Source organism: Balaenoptera physalus (assembly GCF_965194825.1).
Source record: "Balaenoptera physalus genome assembly, chromosome: 11".
Classification (NCBI taxonomy): Eukaryota; Metazoa; Chordata; class Mammalia; order Artiodactyla; family Balaenopteridae; genus Balaenoptera; species Balaenoptera physalus.
In genome coordinates, this window is record NC_138896.1 from 89,650,700 (window position 1) to 89,671,581 (window position 20,882).

General features: G+C 38.3%; 1 protein-coding gene across 4 annotated transcripts in view; it reads right to left on the bottom strand.

The window, feature by feature from the left end:
* Positions 1 to 1,497: 1,497 nt before the first annotated feature.
* FRMD4B (FERM domain containing 4B) overlaps positions 1,498 to 20,882 on the bottom strand; it is a 336,744-nt gene continuing 317,359 nt past the window's right edge. For 3 of the 4 annotated variants that reach the window (XM_082412128.1, XM_082412125.1, XM_082412127.1), the window contains 8 exons: positions 20,600 to 20,828; positions 18,016 to 18,072; positions 16,210 to 16,357; positions 12,733 to 12,852; positions 10,721 to 11,532; positions 6,805 to 6,937; positions 4,079 to 4,167; positions 1,498 to 3,016 (listed from right to left, as the gene is read on the bottom strand). In XM_082412128.1, coding sequence (XP_082268254.1) covers positions 2,901 to 3,016; positions 4,079 to 4,167; positions 6,805 to 6,937; positions 10,721 to 11,532; positions 12,733 to 12,852; positions 16,210 to 16,357; positions 18,016 to 18,072; positions 20,600 to 20,828 — 1,704 coding nt within the window. In that variant the 3' untranslated portion in view covers positions 1,498 to 2,900. The remainder of the gene's footprint in view (positions 3,017 to 4,078; positions 4,168 to 6,804; positions 6,938 to 10,720; positions 11,533 to 12,732; positions 12,853 to 16,209; positions 16,358 to 18,015; positions 18,073 to 20,599; positions 20,829 to 20,882) is intronic. The other variant, XM_082412126.1, reaches the window with a different exon arrangement.

Sequence of the window (20,882 nt, forward strand, 5' to 3'; positions counted from 1 at the left end):
TGTACTTGTAATATGATGCTGTTTTTTAAAAAATTACTATAGGCATAGAAAAAAATCTGAACTGCTATACAATAAATTAACAATTTATCTGGTAATGTTAGGCTTATAGGACACAACTATGTTTTTATGTTATATATTTTCTTCAAGTTTGAAATTAAAACGAGTATATGATATTTTGTAATAAAAAACATCAATTTGGGGCTTCCCTGGTGGCGCAGTGGTTGAGAATCTGCCTGCTAATGCAGGGGACACGGGTTCGCGCCCTGGTCTGGGAAGATCCCACATGCCACAGAGCAACTAAACCCGTGAGCCACAACTACTGAGCCTGCGCGTCTGGAGCCTGTGCTCCGCAACAAGAGAGGCCACGATAGTGAGAGGCCCGCGCACCGCAATGAAGAGTGGCCCCTGCTTGCTGCAACTGGAGAAAGCCCTAGAACAGAAACGAAGACCCAACATAGCAATCAATCAATCAATCAATAAAATAAATCTTAAAAAAAAAACAAAACATCAATTTGACATGTTGAAAAATTTATCTCTGTCACTTTATAGTTATTAATAAGCATATCAATCATGTGGTTGAGAAATGTTTTTCAAAAAAGATGAGGGGAAAATCATTTAGCAGCCCCACTGTGCTTCCATTTCTATACCTTCTTTTTCCATTTGGGAGCCAAGTTTTATTTGTTTTTTCAAGGTACACCTGCATCTGAGCATACCATTTCTTGAACAGGAAAAGGTTATTTCCATGTAAGGTACTTGCACAGAAATACTAATCTCCCTATATTTCACTTCCCACTCCTCTCTCCCCGTTGTCCAGGATTAAAAGATGTCAGATGAAATATATTCTTGAATTTAAAAGACCTGTTTGCCAGTCTGCAAACTGGAATGAAAAAGTCTGCAAAACTAGAATGCAAAACTAGAATGAATGACTTGTTACAAATAAACAACATTAGTAAGATTAGCAAGTCTACATTGGCTATCCTCCATGAGGTAATAAACTACTGTATTTCACCAATTCTAAGACAATTTTATTCTAAGACACAGCGTTACGTTATGTCTCACCAAGAAAAAAAAACAAAAACACTGCCAATTCAACTATAACATGTCAGCAATCAAAAGATGCACCCTGATTTCAGGGATGTAAGTATGAAAAAGTGGGCATCTTGGAATCAATAAAATATGGCAATACCATAACTAAAAATCTACAATCTTGTCCAACCTGATTACTTGAAGTAGAGTACCTTCAGCTGGTTTGAACATAAATGGAAGGAAGGATACATAAACATTTTCAGTAGCACACCTTTCATTTATTGACCTATGTAAAAAAAATAATAGGTCTAAAAAAGTCAGAACAGTAAAAGAATATGCAAAAGGGTATATCTGTTTCTAGAAGGCTATACAAATATGCAAAAAGGAATAAGTTATTTTTTTGCATGTCTTTTTGTTTTCCAAATTTTTTTCTCCCAAACTTCATTTTCAATGATACAAATGACTAAGGACCAGTTTAACAAATCAACTTTATGTATATATTACATGCTTTGGAATATAGATAGAAAATGTTCCCCAAAAGTTGTTCAGAAACTTCTCTATTCACAATATGAACAAGAAAACTGTATAAAAGAGGGGGAAGGAGCACCTTTTACGGAATTCTGAAGCAGAGTAAAGATGAAAAAAAAAAGATCCATGTAGAATACGGAAATATTTGTTAAAAAAAAAACAACAACAACCCAAAACATCCAACGATAAACCATAGCGAATTAATTCTTCCAAGGAAAGTATGAGGTAGCTTTAGCCTCATAATTAAATTTACGGCAGCTTGGAAGGTTTTCGTTTTTGTTTTTAATGACTAATCTTGCTTTTGTCACTTGGTGACTTAGAACTACCTGGGGAATCCAGACAATATGCTTACTTTTCAAATGTTCACAATTTTAAGGCACGCAATTCATCTAAAATGATGTGGTGTTCGTGGTTTTTTTTCTTTATATTGTGTTGGGTTCTTGCTGTATCACCTTAAAATACTTTTTCAAACTCTTGGTTATAAAAACTTTCCATATCAAGTCTGCCATTGCAATGACAGCTGCGTTGGAGAGTTACCAGCCTGAACAATAGTTCATCATGTCATTGGAGTAGAAAGAAAAAAAGGAACTCAATGATAGTGTACCTTAGAAAATTCTCCAAGCAGAGTTTGTCAGTTACTCAGTGGGCTGCTTCATTTTTCCCCAATCTGCTACCATGAAGTTATATTACAGGATGCTACAGCCATAAGTCTTTCCAGAACCCATTTTATGGTGCTTATGAAAACCATCACTCTTGATAATAGCCTAAAAACATTTACACTCATTCAGAACTTCATGAAAAATCCAGCTTCTCTTCAAGTAATTTTCTAATACTGTCTAAATTGTTCATGTCCCGGTAGACAGAGTATGTAATTCTTCACCAGCTCACAAATTCAAACTTTCCGATGGTGAGCAGTGACTAAGGAGCTTCTGGCTTCCCTTCTCTCATCATTCTGAATTGTGCTCTGAAATTTCCCCGGTCCTTCTTTCCTTTTGGAGGCGCTGAACGCACTTTTCACAGTTTTGAGGTCTGCCTTCAACAACTTTTGTTCTCTTAAAAAGTGCTTGCTCTTGGTAAAGGCTGAGTCCTCCTTGGCAATGGTTCACATGTGGTCTTGACCTTGCTCTGTTAGGTTAGCACCTAGACTTGGAAGGGTGGGTTGCTGTTCAGGGGTTTTGTGCGGCTTAGTGTGTGATTCACTTCCGGGGCCACGGGAGTCCTCTCTTCCACCTTGGATGCCTTTAGGTTTCTATAGCCAACAGCCTTCTGGGAAGACGAACACATTTTGCAAGGCACACTAGTGTGAGAATGCAGTGCTCGGTCAAGAGGCTCAACTGCAGTTCAGACTAATGTTCCAGGCTTTGAGTCTTCATGCCAAAAGAGCCTCTGCTCACTATTCTCCAGGCTGTCTTCCAGCCGGTTTCCATCTGTATTGTCCAGTTGACCGGTCTCTGTGTATGGTCTATGAAAGGAAACCAGAAAAGTTACAACTTGTTGTCATTTTTGTTCCCAGAGTACAAAGATTACTATACTCAAAGATGTTAGTAGAAAACACTGTTAAGAAAATTATCCAAAACTTGGAAATAAGGCAAGGGATGACGGTATGTTTTTTCAACGTCCTACTGGAACATGGTCTAACAGGCCCATGCAAGGAGTATTTACTTCTCTTGACAGATAGACTTTTGTCTAACTTACATTTACCATGCATGAGGACCCAGCCTGCGTTAAGTTACATGTTGACTTGGGGGTTTTTGTTTGGAAGAAATACAAATAACTTCTGTCTAGTAGAAAGATTACGGTCATAGTTGTATTGCCCTGTAGGATATTAACTGGTTTTGTATTGAATTGAGTAGTCTCATCTCAGTCCTCTCCCTTTCAGTGTGTGGAATTCAGTCTCTTGAATTATCTGGGAACCAGCTTTAGCATTCTGTTAGTTCTCTCATGAATGAGTTAAATCAATCTTCGACATATGCTCATTTTAGGTTTGTGTGAGAGTTGTATTTTTGACTTTTGAAGTATTTTTGACAGCTACACTTTAAGCAGTCTTCAAATTAAGGGAAATATACTAGATGTTTTTCTTAGAAACAAAGGAATATACTTAAAGGGAGGCGAGGGTACCTTGGGACATATTTTACATCCCTAGGGTGTACGGGTCAAGTGTAAATTGGAAACAGCATCACATAAAACAATCACAGGCCCATTTGGAAAGTACATCCAAAAGAAGGCATCCTACTATACAGACTATTCCAATAAGCAAAACCTCATTCCTGTAATAGTAGGTTAGACTAGGTTAGAGAGTTAGTAGCTTTCTTTTTATTTTAAACTTCAATGTCTTTTAGTACAGGTGAATAAAAAGTCCTCTGGAAAAGAGCTTTGGAAATAAACACTATGCAAAACCAGATATTTAGTGTTTTTTTCTAATATAAAAACAAAAGCAGATTTCTGTAACTTCACACGTCAGTCAGAACAAGCAAAACTGCTGCTATGCAAGAAGCAACACACCGATTTGAGAGACTGTACTTACTACAGCTGGCTACACTTAAAAGAGAATTGAAAACTGTTCTCATTTCTGGAGACACAACCATTCTCCGAGACAGAAGCCCTTGGTTCTGCCTAGTAATAGGGAGTGTTCAATAAGGAAGAGGACAGGAAATGGAAAACAGGAAGTGAAAGAAAAAAAGTTATTTGAAAACACAGTTTGCAGCAGCAGAGCCAGGAATTTGACTATATTACATACCAGGTAGCAGAAGAGACTTCAACATTTCTAATTTTACAAAGGTTATGCTGCTAACAGTTATACTACATCATACGAGGAAAAAAATTTTATTGGTATAAATTTGTAGCTTTCTATAATATTAAGACCTGGACACTCCGAGGTAACAATCTCTAAATAACATGCACTTCATTTTTAAAAACATACTGATCTATGGCTAAGCATTTCAAATCTTCAATTTAAGGGCAGATCTAAAGTTTTTTATCTTTATCTTGAAGCCCAATTTTTCTCTTATTTTAATAATTACATTTTCATAAAAAATAACATGCAGTTTTAGAACAAATTTCTAAAGCTTTACGGAGGATTGTTATACTTGCCTTATTAATAGGTCAAGTTGAATTGATCAGACTGTACATGATAAAAATAAAATCCTAAATGGACAAATGGGTAGAAATAAGCATTCCCATAATTCTCTGGGATAGGAGGGTACGTTGGCAAATGTTTCTAGTAAGCAGGAGCTTAAAAAATATGCTTTTCAATTTAATTCATTAAACCAACTTACTGGAATGTGTCCTAAGGAAATAATCTAGAATTCAGACAAATATCTTGCACAAAGTATTGTATTTTATTTACAATAAAAAAAGAAAGAAAATTTAAAAGCCATTTAAACTCAAACTATGGGGAACTGTTAATAAAGTATGGCATATTTATTGAGTGGAATATCATGTTGGTTGCATAAAACAAGGTTTAAAGAGTTTTGTTAAAAAAAAATGGGAACACATTTATGTTAGGCTATTAATTAAAAACCTGGGATGTACAATGAAGGGTGCACAATTTCACGTACAATGAAGGATGTAAAATTGTATGTATGATATCATTATGACCTTGTTAAAAATGGATATAGAAAAATGGGGGAAATGTGCCAAAAATGTTTCTAGCTACTATCTCTAGATGATGGAATTATGAGTAAATTATTTCCTACTTACTTATTCCTTTATTATTTTCCTAATTTTCTACAATGAGCTCATATTATGTGCACATGTACACATACACAATAGGGGTCTTTAAATAGTTTCTAATTTCCTGTATATCATGCCCCTTCAGACTCTGCTATCAAGCCATGTTGGCCTGGCTGTAATAGATGGACAGACTTTGTAAAAACAGATTGTCTCTAAAAATGTTTAATACTTCCTGAGTCCTATGAAAGTGGTGTTAAGGATATTAGAACTGTCTTATGCCCTGAATGGTTTGTTTTATATCATTTCTAACTCAGTCAACAAAAACGAAAGTGAAAGTATACAAACAGGAAAATTATTTGCAAATGTATTATACAAAATGATTAGAACTGAATTGAAAAAGTTCAGCTCAAGTTTTGGGCCAAAGTCTTCCTGCTATTAACTCATTTGCAAGCATTATGTACAGAAGTCCAAGCTCTCTGACGTCCTCTGAAGTATATTTTCATTAAAATTCTATTTTGAGCACACCCTTTGTTGAGTTGAGACAATTGGCCTAATATTTCAAGCCAAGAAAAACTTTTGCTAAATATGGAAAAGAAAAACAAGCTTTTGGGGTTGAATTATCTCCAATTTGCTTATAACATTGAGTGCTTTAGTAAGAAACTAACCTCAAATTCACCAGTATTCACCTTTAAAAGTTATTGTCTATGTAAGCCTCCTATGCCTGACGCAATTTGACTTAAAGAAAGTAAAATTAAATTTTCTTAAACAAAACCAAAAAGAAACAGAAAATGCTTTACTTCTTGGCACCAGGGGTACAGATTATATTCTGTGAGAAAGTGATCGAGAAAAATGACCGCTTCAAATTTAACTCCTCCCATGTATGCGAAGAATTGAAAAACGTAATCCAGAGTTTGCAGTCTTTTTAATAATCACATTTTAACAAATTGACCTTGTCTATTTCCTCTAAATGTTTACAAAGAACTACTGTGACAGACACACAGGACAGCTGGCTGCGTCTGTTGCTACTTAATGAACATAGGGTCAGACACAAAAAGGCAGCAAATGTTTGAAATCAAGCCCACCAACTGTCTATGAGGAATCTTGGTATGAACAGCCCTTTCTGCCATAGAGATATTTTTCCTGCAAGGTTCCAGAAAATTCTTAACTAGGTATATCAATAGTACAGTTTCAAGTATAGCAATTAAAAAGAACGTTCAGACACAAAATTTAATGTACAGGACTCTAAGAAGAGGGTCAGATTTGAATGAGCTAGATTGAGCACCAGCGAGCTTTTTCTTAAAGGGCCAGATATTTTTGGCTTCGTCGGCCATAAGATCTCTGTTGCAACTACTCCGCTCTGCCCTCATAGTACAAAAACAGCCGTAGGTGACATGTAAATGAATGAGCATGGATGTTTTGCAATAAAAATTTATTTATAAACATAGGTGGCAGCCGGTTTTAGACTATAATTTGCCAACCCTTGAGCTAGATTACTTAGCGTTCATAAAATAAAACTGGATTCCTGAATTCTTTAGACCAGGAACAGGGTACTGAAATTTTTCAGCATGCCTTTCTCACCTGCCTGGAGAGGGCAAAGGATTATAGATGTTGCCATAGCAGCTGGTGTAGGAAGAATGTGCCGGGGTCTCGTATTCAGATAGCCCTATAGTTATCTGGGTCCTCCAGTTCCCGGAAGCATTTGTAGAAGACACTAGAAATAAAAATGAAAAAAGACAAAATTAGTGGGACTATTCAAAGTGAGAATTGTTTAGGCCATTTAGAAGTACATTAATCAGCTGTGTGCAGAGTAGAGCTTACAAGCCAATGTTTGGAACCAACAGAGTTCCTATTCCAATTTGGTCACTTACTGACCATGTGACATTGGGCAAAATAGCTTATGCTCTTTAAGCCTTAGTTTCTTTGTCTGTAAAGTAGGGATAATAATATAAATATATTCTGTATAGGGATGATACCAGGATTAAATAACCTAATTTGTGCAAATATTTAGCACTGTGCCTAGCAATAAATGATAACATTATTATTATAAATGTGAATAAAGTTAATTGAAAGACATGCTATAAAAAACTAACCCAAAAGACAAGCCAGAAAAAAAATTCTCATATATTGAAAGAATCTTCCCAGTGTCTCAGTCAGGCTATGGTGGCTGGATAGCTTCATAGGCTCAATTGTAAAGGTAAGATGACAAGTTTGAGTTTTTGGAGACCTTTAGAGGAAAAGCATTCCATACGTTGACTTGTTGAGACTTGTCCGTTCCCCAGCCAAAGGCAACATTGGGCCACTAGCAGCATCAAGGCACACTTTTGCCTTTTAAAAAAAAGTTTTGGGGGTGGGGTAGGGGAGGGAAACTAGTATAGGAAAGATTTCAGGAAGAAGAGATTTAGTTCTTCTGAGGGACTAATCTGTAACAAGACAAGGGCATACACAAAAAGGAATGAAATAATGCCATTTGCAGCAACATGGATGGACCTAGAGATTATCCTACTAAGTGAAGTCAGTCAGACAGAGAAAGACAAATATCATATGATATCACTTCTATGTGGAATCTAAAAAGTGATACAAATGAACTTATTTACAAAACAGAAACAGACTCACAGACTTTGAAAACAAACCTGGTTACCAAGGGGAAAGGTGGTGGGGAGGATAAATTAGGGATTTCGCAGTAACAGATACACACTACTGTGTATAAAATAGATAAACAACAAGGACCCACTGTACAGCACAGGGAACTCTACTCAATATTTTGTAATAACATATATGGGAAAAGCATCTGAATATATATATATATACACACACATATATATGTAAACATAAATATATATATGCATGTATAACTGAATCACTTTGCTTTATACCTGAAACTAACACAACATTGTAAATCAACTATACTTCAATTAAAAAAAAATTTTTTTTTAATGGTTAAAAAAAAAAAAAGACAAGGGCATAATTGGGAGCAAAACCCAGTGAATGCCTCATCGCTGGGCGTTTGCTGTCCTGTCTTCTAAAACCAGTCCTGCTCCATGCCTAGGCGGCACAATGCCATGCCAGTCATCCAAGACTCCAAAACCCCGCACTGTTCCTGGAACCTTCCAGCTCTCCTCCATTTCCTGCTCCTGGAGGCCAACCTCTTCCTCTTCTCTCTCACACCCACAAAGCACACGTGACAGTATGGGACAAACACATTTCAAAACTCATCTGTGATCCTGCATGCCACAAGGTTTTGACTCAAAGATATAACATTCCCACTTTAAGCTTCCAGGAAGGTTTCGTAACTCAGGGGCGTGGTGGTTAGGATGTCTGAGCTGTGACCGAATTCCTACTCTGCCACTTACTAGCTTTGGAGCTCGGGCAGGGTCATTTAAACGCTCTAAGTCAGAACTGCCTCAGCTGCAAGAGTAGAATAATAATAATACACATAACAACATCACTCATTACATAGAACTGCTGCATACATTAAGTGGGAGAGTACATGTAAAGTGTTGAGCAGGTCGGGCGGCACAGGGTAACTTGCCAATAAATGGTGATTGTCCTTTCTACTAAAACTGAGTCACCCAGAGAGCGTTTAGGTGGCTGGAAGAGATTACAAAACCCCTGACTAATTCGGCAAATAATCGGAAACTTATCTCTCTATGAGAATGATGCGTGCATGTTATAAAACATTTCTGTAGCTATAAAATGTAGACAGGAATGAGGAAAATTCCAAAAGGGAATTCTGGGAGCACTGATTCCATCCGTCTAATTCCTTAAAACGTGATGCCTTTTGGCCTATGGGGCCAAATCCTGCTGGTATCAGCAAGGTTCACACCCTCACACTGGGTCCAGGAAGTGTTATCTCCATTCTCACCTTTGCCCCAGTCCTGAGCCAATGGCCAGGAATGTTGAAGTTTCTGAGTTACACCTGCTTCTCCCTGGCCTCGCTGTTTAAAGAGGCATTACCCCAGTGCTGTACCCTCATGACCATCCACATGCATCCCAGCCCTCTTTCTTTGGTTTCTGAAAGTTTCTCATGCAACACCCAGAACTTGAAGGGGAAGAAAGGCATTCTCTAATCAGAGCCACAAATAAGAAATAACTACAGGAGGCTTTTCCTATGTTAGATGTGGTAATAAATGGGAAAGTCCAAGCAGAAGTCCAAAGTCCTGGACAAATACGAGAACACTAGAACCCAAACAGAAATCTCCATGGAGATGCCTCTTGTCAACAACATTAGGAAACTTTTAAAGGAATACTTTTCACTGAAGATCACGCGATGATTCAGGAATCCCTGAGCTATGTCTCACTAAGGTGTCATGCTTGAAAGAGGGGGCAAGACTCATGACCTCGGTTTTTCATGTGGTTTGAGAATTCATCCATTTCTTAGAGCTTTAATATTGCTTAATTTTCATATATTCCTCTGGCGGCTAACTAGACTGTGAATTCATCCAGGCCAGGAACTGGCTTGAAACTGGCTCCTCAGTATCTATGCCTGCTTGTTTGCTGAATAAATGAAACCCATTTAGGCCCCCATTTCCTCTCCTTAAAGTATGCCTAGCACAGCTTGGAGGTACGCAGTAAATCCTCCAGGAACAGTAGTGGAGTTAGGGACCAAAGTCAACACGTGAAGGGAACACCTCTAATCCTCATTGTCTTTGAAAGTCCCTTAAATCAACCATAAAGTGGAATACACATGATTACTGAATTAAGACCTGCAAAGTACTTAGAACACTGCCAGGAACAGTGGTTAGTAAATGCCACCTCCTATCAGACTCATTAGAAGCCTTACACAGAGTCCTGAGCATTTGGAACGAACTGCCTTTAGATAATCCAATTCCTAGTTGTGAACAGGGAAAGATGTATAACCTTAATGGTTTTCTGCTTACCTGAAGGATTCATGCTATTCTCTTAATATATCAAACCTCAATGCCCTGAACATTTATTTATTTACTTATTTATTTTTATTGAAGTATAGTTGATTTACAATGTTCTGTTAGTTTCAGGTGTACAGCAGTGATTCAGTTTACGTATACACACACACATATATATATATATAGGTATGTCTATGTGTGTGTGTGTGTATATACATATATATATATATATATATAAAATGTTCATTTTCAGATTCTTTTCCCTTATAGGTTATTACAGAATATTGAGTAGAGTTCCCTGTGCTATACAGTAGGTCCTTGTTGGTTATCTATTTTATATATAGTAGTGTGTTTCTGTTCGTCCCAAAGCCCTGAACACTTTAAAGAGATGTGACTGTCAATGGAAGGCCTAGAAAAGATAAAAATATATGAAAGCCCCTAACCCAGGGCAGCACAGAGAGTAGGTGCTCAATAAATGTTTGCTGGACTTGAATCTGTGGCTCTACCCAACGGCTACCACTCTCCTGACCTTGGGTCCTGGTCTCATGACCCTTGAGGGGAGTGGTTTGGGGTAGGTGGGGAACATGAGGTAAATGAAATCTGGATAACAAGTGCCTCCGCAGTATTCTTACCCGAAGAGTAGGAAGACGCTCGGCTGCTTGGAGAACAGGGTACCTGCAGCCCGGCAAAGCCCAGGCTTCTCTGCGATCCCCTGTCCGAATCAAAGCTAGTCTGTGTGCTGTGGCCCTGCTCCTTTTGCCCAGAGGCCCGCTGGTACCAGCCACGCAGGTGCTCTGCCACTAAGGCCTTGTGGATGTTCTTGGTGATGTGCTCTGACTTGGCAGCAGCCTTCCTCGACAGCCGGAGAGTTGCATACGGGTTATGGGGCACCCGCTCGACCTCGTCTTCATGACACGACCTGCTGTAGTCCCTTGGGTGGTCATATCCATAGTGGGCGGAGGACCGGTAGGAAGGATTGACGCTGTACTGTCCTTCGGTGTCGTTCTCGTACACGTAGCCACCGCTGTAATAGAGATCACACTCTGCATATGGCGTGTACCCGGCAGTGTAGTAATTGGAAGAAGGCTGCTCCTGACTCTTTGAGTAGACGCCATTCCTCACACTATCCTTTTGTGCTAGGTTGGGCATGCTTCCTGAATTTGAAGTCGAAACGTTCTGTTTCTTGGACCTTCTCCGACCCCTGGAGCGAGTGTCCAGAGTTTGGGTGGTGTAACAGGGGCCGGCCACGGGTGTCACGCAGTAATACTCTGTGCTTGACTGGCTGGTATAGGAAGACCCGTCATCCAGGATTTCTGTGCTGCTGCTTCTTTGGGATTTGGAGAGGGAGGGAAATGCCTTATCGTGGTCCATCTCAGAGAGCAGATGAGACTGGGACTCAAGGCTTCCACTCCGCTGGCGGCAGTGCTGAGATGAAGATTCAGGTCTGAAAGAGGAGGAAGCAAACTTGTAAAAGACAAACGAGGAAAGGAGGACCGAGGGAAGGGAAAAGGACACCACGTCGAACGATTTAATAGCTCCTGAACTGCACTAGGATTTTTAAGGTTTCCAAAGCTGAACGCACAACAGAAGCCACTGGGTTCACATGGTCAAAATGAGAAAAGAAATCGATTCTGTCAACTGGGCATTCCACATCCTTCCTTGACGATAGGGAAGATAAACTGATGCTGTATAACCTACATCAAAGCCTAAGAAAAATCCCACATGTCTTTGGAAGGTTCTTTCTTCCAACAGGATAGCAGGATACGTAGACTAGGGTGAACGCAGCATTTGTTGGGGAACAGAGTCTGGCTTTGACATTGGAGACATCCGGGTTGAGTTACGGCTCCATCATTTCCCAGCCGTATGAACGTGGACAAGATATTTAACTAATCTCCCTCCCTCCTCTGTAAAATGACGGAAAAAAACAGTATCTAGTATCTCCAGTCAGACTTGTTGTGGGGACTAAATAATATAGTGCATGTAAAATAGCACGGCCTTCAGTAAACACTTCAAAATGTTGCTACTGTCATTATCTTCATCCTCACCATTGAATAACAAATGGTAATATCCAGTTGGAAAAATTAAGGCACAAAAAATCCAGTATCTACCCAAACCACGTACATTTTCAAGCACATTTTCTTGGCTCACATATTTGAACTGTTAAGTGCATAGAAAGTGTAGAGCCATAAAATAAAGTCCCACTGCAGAAAGTGATTAAAAACACAGTGAAGGGACTTCCCTGGTGGCGCAGTGGTTAAGAATCCGCCTGCCAATGCAGGGCACACGGGTTCGAGCCCTGGTCCGGGAAGATCCCACATGCCGCGGAGCAACTAAGCCCGTGCTCCACAACTACTGAGCCTGCGCTCTAGAGCCCGCGAGCCACAACTACTGAGCCCACGCGCCGCAACTACTGAAGCCCGCGCGCCTAGAGCCCGTGCTCCGCAACAAGAGAAGCCACCGCAATGAGAAGCCTGCGCACGGCAACGAAGGGTAGCCCCTACTCGCCGTAACTAGAGAAAGACCGCGCGCAGCAATGAAGACCCAACGCAGCCAAATTAAAAAACAAACAAACCACAGTGAAGTAAAACAAAACCTTAAAGCAAAAGTCAACAGAGAGAAAGCAACTGGAATGAAGCCCTCTTACTGCAAGTGGCTGCTGCTGTAGGCGTTCCGGGTGAGAACAGGTGTGGTGGGCACGCTTCGCCCTCCCTGGGGCCGCCTCTCCAGAGTTTTGTAAGGACTGCTGTGTGTCGACAGCATTTCTCTGTGATAGTAAAAAAAATTAAAAAAAAAAAAAAAAAAGAATTCAGGAAATGAGGAGCCACCTAACATTTCTGGCAAACTTGTTATAAGCTGATTAGAAACTTACTGGAGGGGGGAGGGATAAATTTGGAGCTTGGGACTAACAATACACACGACTATATATAAAATAGATCATCAACAAGGACCTACTGTTGAGCACAGGGAACTCTACCCAATATTCTGTAATAACCTATAGGGGAAAAGCATCTGAAAGAGAAGAGATATATGTATATGTATAACTGAATCACTTTGCTGTACACCTGAAACTAATACAACATTGTATATCAAATTACTCCAACATAAAATAAAATAAAAAGAGCCTGCTGTATAAAAAGATAAATAAAATAAACTTCAAAAAAAAATAAAATAAAAATTAAAAATAAAATAGATAACCAACAAGAACCTACTGTATAGCACAGGGAACTATACTCAATATTTTGTAATAACCTATAAGGGAACAGAATCTGAAAAAATTACATCTAGGTACAACTGAATCACTTTGCTGTACACGTGAAACTAACACAACATTGTAAATCAACTATACATCAATTAAAAAAAAAAAAAGGAAGGAAACTTACTGGAAACTGAAGGAATGGGAACATAAAGAGATAATTGGGAAAACTGTCTTTGTGGCTTAGTATCCTGGTGCATCTTAGATGAGTCTTAGGGGAAGCACAAGTGATGTGACTCTGAGTCATAAATATGGAGGAAAAAACTAAAAGACTTTTAAAAAAGGGTGTACTGAATAAAATAGATTGGAAGCAACGAGAGAGGCAGCAAATCCTTTCTCTGTAAAGAGCCTCACAGTAAATATTTTTGGCTTTGCGGGCCAGATGATCTCTGTCGCAATGACTCAACTCTGCCCTTGACGTAAGAGACCAGTGTAGACAATATGTATGTGAATGGACGTGACTGAGTGCCAGTCAAATTTGACCGTGGACACTGAAATTAAAATTTCATACAATTTTTATGTCACAAAATATTACTGCTTTTGATTTCCCCTCCAATATTCAAAAATCTAAAACCATGCTTAGCTCATGGGCCATACAAAAATAGGCTGCAGCATGAATTTGGGTAGTGGACTGTCATTCACAGCATCCTTAAATCACTTTGTCCACTTTCCAGCACAGTGAGAACACAATTTGAAGTTAATTTTTTAATTAAAAATGACTTTGATTACACTCCACTTGTTACAAAAGCATGTCAAGTTCATTGCAAAAAAGTTTAAAAATACAGATAAACAATTAAATGTCCATAATCTGATACCTCAGGTAAGTCAGTCAACACTAAACATTTTCAGATATTTTTACTAAGCATATATACTTATAAGCATTTATACTTTTATTGGGATTAACATACACACACTATTATATATAAAATAAATAACCAACAAGGACCTACTGTATAGCACAGGAAACTATACCCCATATTTTGTAATAACCTATAAGGGAAAAGAATCTGAAAAAGAATACACACACACACACACACACACACACACACACGTATGTATAACTGAATCACTTTCCTGTACACCTGAAACTAACACGACATTGTAATATAACTATACTTCAATAAAAAAAAGCATTTTATACTTTTAACAACAAAAAATGAGATCTTACTGTATATTCTCTTTCAAAACCCACTTAAAAAAACTTGATTTAACATTTTATGTCACTTAATATTCACCTACACTGTTATTTTAATGAGTTTATAGTATTCTACTGTAAAGACTGACCATAAACAATCCACTAGCTGAGCATTTGGGCTGTTTTCATTTGTTACTAGTATAAACAATGCTGTGATAAGCATCCTGTAGTTAATTCAAGAGGAAAAATTCCTAGAAGCGAAATTGCTGGATCAAAGAGCAAACCCATCTTAAGCTATTGGGGATGGAGGCATAATAATTTTTAAGATAATGATTTTCCCAGTTATAATTCCTCTTGCTGAAATAGCTTTGTTTTCCCTAATATAATAAACACACTTGTCCAGTGTTATCTGATAGGACTTTCTTCAATTATGGAAATGTGCTATATCTGTGCTACCCAATATCACCCATCAGCCACATGTGCCTATTAGGACTTGAAATGTGGCTGGTAGGACTGAGGAACTGAATTTTAAATTTTATTTACTTTTAATTAAATTGGACAGCACAGCTCTAGACACCTGGATCTCTATTGTTTAAGGCAACAGTTCTTAGATGCTAATCTACAAACTGGGGCTAATATGAGATAAAAGTTTTCACTGGTCTTTGACAAATTAGAAATGTAACAAAATGTAGGTTTTCTTTTCATAAGTGAAAAATTATTTAATCTAAATAATCTTCCTTTATTTTGAGACTAATTTCCATCTTCCCTGAGATGCAATATAATATTGGCTAAAATCACATCACAGGCTTTGGAGTCAGGCTACCTAGGTTCAAATCCCAATTCTGACATTTACTAGTTGACAAACCCAACAAGTGATTCATGCTTTCTGGTCCTTGGTGTAATTATCTATAAATGGTAAGGATGGTAGTAATACAGTCAGGATTGTTGTGAGGATTAAATTTATTAATACATATTAAAACACTTCAAACAGTGTCTGGCACATAGTAAGTGCTCAATAAATGTTAACGTCATATTATTGTTATTATTACAACGATGACTGTATTTTGGATATGTAAATGTCATTTTTTTTTTTTTCATGAAATCATAGTGCTGTTTGTTTGAACATTCTGATTAGGCAAAGTAAAAAGTTGGTAATCCTATCTTGAGCCCTATGTAGAAAAAAAAAACCAAAACTAGTATTGATCCTTGTAGCCAAATTCTGGGAACCATTGGTCTGTCATCTTTTAAAAAGTTATTGCCCTGTTGTTATTGCCCTGATAATATTTACTTGAGACATTTGAGAAGTTGTATTATCTACTTTACAGACTAAAAATATACTGAAGTCCCATTTTCCTTTGAAAGTTCAGAAGTCAGTTCTGTCACTTGGTTTGGTAGAGTGGTATTTAATGACAGTTTCCTGAAACCGTGGGTGATGAAACAGAACTTTGGACACTATACACAAATTCAGATTATAATCAATGCTCCTATAATTTAATATAAATCAAATAGACTTTAAAATCAAGGAAACACCAAATACTTTTCAAAAGATCTCTTTAAAAACACTTCCACTTGTTACCAACAATAAATAACTGGGTTAGTTTGTAATACTTTGGTTTTACAAGATAACACTTTCTGAAAGAATAAAAAGGATAACGCAAAAATGGGTTGACTATTTTGGAGAAAAGATCTCATAGTGGCAAGGCATTCACCTCACTGATAATGTGACTTCTTACCTGCACTGTCTGGTATCCACAAACTGTTCATTGATGGACGACTTTCTGAAATGGATTCTCTCAATCCCGAGAGACTTGGGAGGAAGAATTCTTGGAGAATGAGGTACTGAACTTGATTGCTGCCCAGCAAGAGTACAGGTGTCATTGGCTATAATAAGTAAATTGAATGAAAGAATACGTAGATAAATAAAAAAGTAAACAAATACCATGCCAACACCTCCCAAAAAAGAAAAGTGGAAGATTTGGTGAGCAAAGTGGTCTTCCAAAGATGATATTTTTAAAAGTACCTACGTTTCAGGAAATTTATTTTTATATTTTATACAATAGAAAAAAAATGACTGAATGTTCTTGTGGGGCCTGACCCAACTTATGCCAACTCAATAGGTGGCATGCTGAGCAAATAAATCTCTCAGGTGGAATGGGTGATACTATACTATACCATACTTTTCTAGAATTATATTACAGAAAAACCTCAGTGTGTAAGGGGCCAAGAGGAAGCTGGCCTGTAAAGTGGGCCTGGATCAGTTTTGTTCAGCTTTACTTTTAAATTTGTTTTATTTATTTATTTATTTATTTATTGGCTGTGTTGGGTCTTCATTGCTGCGTGCAGGCTTTCTCTAGTTGCAGTGAGCTACTCTTCACTGCAGTGCACGAGCTTCTCATTGCGGTGGCTTCTCTTGTTGCGGAGCACAGTCTCTAGGTGCACCGGCTCAGTAGTTGTGGCACACAGGCTCAGTAGTTGTGGCGCACAGGCTTAGTTGCTCCGTGGCATGTGGGATCTTCCCGGACCAGGGCTTGAACCCGTATCCCTTGCATTAGCAGGCGGATTCTTAACCACTGCGTCACCAGGGAAGCCCTGTTCAGCTTTACTTTTAACGTTCTTAGGCCTCCTTGGCTGACCAAAGGCTCATCTTACCATTAAAAGTGATGAATCTGATTTATGGTGAGTCATTAGGGAATTGTTGTGTCTCCCACTGGTATCTGTATTTCCAAAGAGGAATGGCAAACGTGATCAAACCTCAGCTCAAAGGAAGAATTCTGAAATGGTAGACTTTCATGAACCATTCCGTTTGGGGGAAGATAAAGCAGTAGGGGTTAGTGGTTCCCCCAAATTCTTTAAATCACATCAAAAAGATAGTGAGCTCCTCTGCTTAACCACAAGGAAGGGATTACAAGGAAATACTCTATCACTTGATATGAAATCCATTCCATCATGAAATATGTTGACCACAGGTCATTACAATAGATACAGCCTACCTCTAGGAAACCAACATAATGACATGTAACCCAATTACTAAAATGTGTGTTTCTTCCTAAGAAAAATAAACTCCAACTTAACTGGAATAAGTAGACAGTGATAAACTCTACATTATTTCCTGGTAGTGTAGTGTAGCCTACACAACACTAATTTCCTGGTTTTGGCTTTGGACACTAAATATATAAGATGTCACCAGTAGACAAAGCTGGGTGAAGGACTCTGTATTACTTACGCAACTTCTCTATAGTTACTTCAAACGTTAAAAAAAAAATCCTACAGAGCCTTACAAATCCTTATCAAGATACCTATTCACTCGAGTTATGGTACTGATTCCCTGAAGTCATGTGATTTGTACGGTACTGTATTTAATGCTGAGCTAACCTGTGTAGAAGTTAATCCTAATCCCCCGTTCCCAGCCATTCTGCATAAATGTAAGTTAGCTGTCTACCTTTCCCAAAAGAAGAATAAACAGACTTTACTTAACTCAAAAATATTCTTAATATTTCAGAATATATAACATTTTAAACTGAAAAGGGAGAGCTACTTACGGTCATCATAGGTGGTAGTGTCAGACAAGGAGCTACTTTCTGATGGGATTATGTCTTCTGTGAATAAAATAAACTGCCTTTAGTATAATGGTGCATTTGGACACCCCTAATAGTTCAATAAAACCCTTTCCAATGGAGTGCATCTTATTTTTATTTAGATAAACACAACTAATTACAGTGCATTAGGAATAGTTAACTATTGTAAGAATGAACTCATTGACTACTGAAGGTATAAACATCTTATATACTGTACAAATATTACATTGGATTATTTATTAAAGTGGAACAGAGTTTGAGAACGGTCCTTTGAGAATCTACTGTACTAGGATAGTACAGGATAATTTAGGATAATTTATTTAGGATAATTTATTTTTTTGAGCCCTCCCCTGAAGAGAAGGGCTTTTTCTTGATAGAGTGTGGTGGTCACTCGTGGTGCATAAGCTTCTCAATCAGACCAGGGTTTCTTAACAGTGGGTGGCACTACTGACATTTTGGACTGGACAATTCTTTGTTGCGGGGGGGCTGGGGGTGGAGGAGGGTGGGTGCTGCCCTTTGTATGGTAGGATCTCCAGCCTCCACCACTCGATGCCGGCACCTCCCCACCCTCAGTTTTGACAATCAAACATGTCTGCAGACATTGCCAAATGCTCCCTGGGGTGCGAAACTGCCCCTGAGTGAGAACTACTGAAACAGACAGACCTGGGTTCACATCCTGGTTTTGTCACTTACTGGCTCTGAGACCCAGGGCAAATTACTTAATCTCTCCAAGCATCATTTGGCTCACCTCTACAATAGGGATAAGAATAGTACCTAGTGTTTAGTGCTTTGGTGAGCATTAAATGACATAATAGATGTAACGCCCTTAGCCCCGCTCCTGGCACAGGACAAAGGCTCAATAAATGTTAGCTATACTTACTACTTTGGTTCCCTAAACACAGCATTCTGGTGAAAGAACTCTGGTGGTTGAAAATGCCCATAATGATCTGATTATTACTGGTGCCCGTCAAATGTTACAAAATGGGTTTAGCAAAAAGGGATATCTCAGATGTTTATGTGCTCTGGCAAATCATTCCATACTCAGTGTCAACGATGGGCAAGGTTACAGGCAAACACGACACCTCAGTGTAAGCTTCAAAGCCATTATGAAGTGAATCTCCACATCCAGTCTCAAATGTTAATCTCTATCAGAGCCAGGAGGACTGTCTCTTAATTGCACACACAGTAGAGCTTGAAGGCGAAATGCCAGTAGAGTCAGCTGTCAGGCAGGCTTTAAAAAAATCCCCCCGATATATGCTCAACCACTGGCACCAGTGCTGCCCAAATGTCAGCTACTGAAAAGGATAACATTTGAATCTTACACAGCTGGGGATGAATGGGCCACAACAAATGGCTATGAAAGTTAAGTGCACTGCTAATCATTCATCTCTGTAGGTCCAGAGTGTGGCCACTGACCAGGCCAACTGGATTTCGCATTCAGAGTCAAAGCCATCCTAAATTCCCCAGCTGTAGTTGATGCACACTTGTGTGTTGATGTCTGTGCATTCACTTTCCAAAAAGCCGTATCTCTGCTTTGCAAATCATATGCTCTGAAGCCGAGTACACTTTAAACCTGATTACCGTACTTTGTCAAATCTAAGACGTATAATTACTTGATGTCCCAGTAAAAAAAGAAAAAGTACTGCCGATCATAACTGTAGCACTCCATCTAGTACAAGAATTATCCCAATTTCACAGATGTTTAAATGGGAAAAAAAAAAAAAGTCTTGGAATCAAAGAAATAGAATCGTATTTCAACCAGTGATCAAGGCTGAAAATCGTGCTAATAAATATGGAAGGCCAATTGGACTTGAAATCGACCTAAATGAGATTTTTTTCAGTTTACTTTTTTCCTGAATATTAAAATTTTAGATATATAATGTTGAGAATTTTGAAAATATGAAAGAGAATTAGGAAGGAAATTAAGTGACATGAAATTCTACAGCTATTAATATTTTGAACTCTTTCCCAACTAGTCTTTGTGTGTACATAATTATACAATGTCAGGACCATGTTATGGTTACAATTTTGTATTCTGCCTTCTGCATTTCATAATATAACATGAACATATGCCCATATCTTTAAATAGCCTCCATAAATGACAATAACTGTAAGAGCTCTTTTCTATCCACATATGCTGGATAGGTCCTTAAGAAAATGTATGGTCTGCTGCATTAAAAACCTTTGAGAAACTACTAGGTAGGGCCCAGCTCTCTTAATATCCTGTGTTTTCAAATGTATTTCTTGCAATGACATCAGGCCAGTTAAAGGTGAATCCGTCTTATTAGGAACCAATATTGCTATGAAAGCTCTTTCATGCTGAAAATTAAAGCAATGCAATAGTATAGTATTACAATAGTAAGAAGGTCACTAAAAACCAAGTTAACATACTTGTAAGACTGAAATTCCAAACCGTTTTTATCCTAAGAAACTCATAATTAATCCTGTTCTTTCTTTTGTCTCTTACCAAATGAACTGGTTTGGAAATCGTACATTCCATCAAGAGGATTGACTTATGTGACTCTAAAAAACCTTACTAATTACTAACCTGGTACGATAACTGTTGCTTTCTGGCTGGGTTTCTTTCCACATCTAATTCGGTATTCATTTATTGCATTTTCAATCTCCTGAAGCTTTTTCACTGCATCCGTGTAATCTTGTTTTCGTTTTTTCTTCACAGTTTTACAAAGATCTGGCTCGTTGGCAAGTTTCTTTGCAGCTTCAACCAGCTTTTGCTGTATTAGGAAATTGCTCTCCAGTTCTTGCAAAGCAGGGTCCTGCATTTACATGATGATACTGTTTTATTTTTATGGACACACACAGTCACTGTG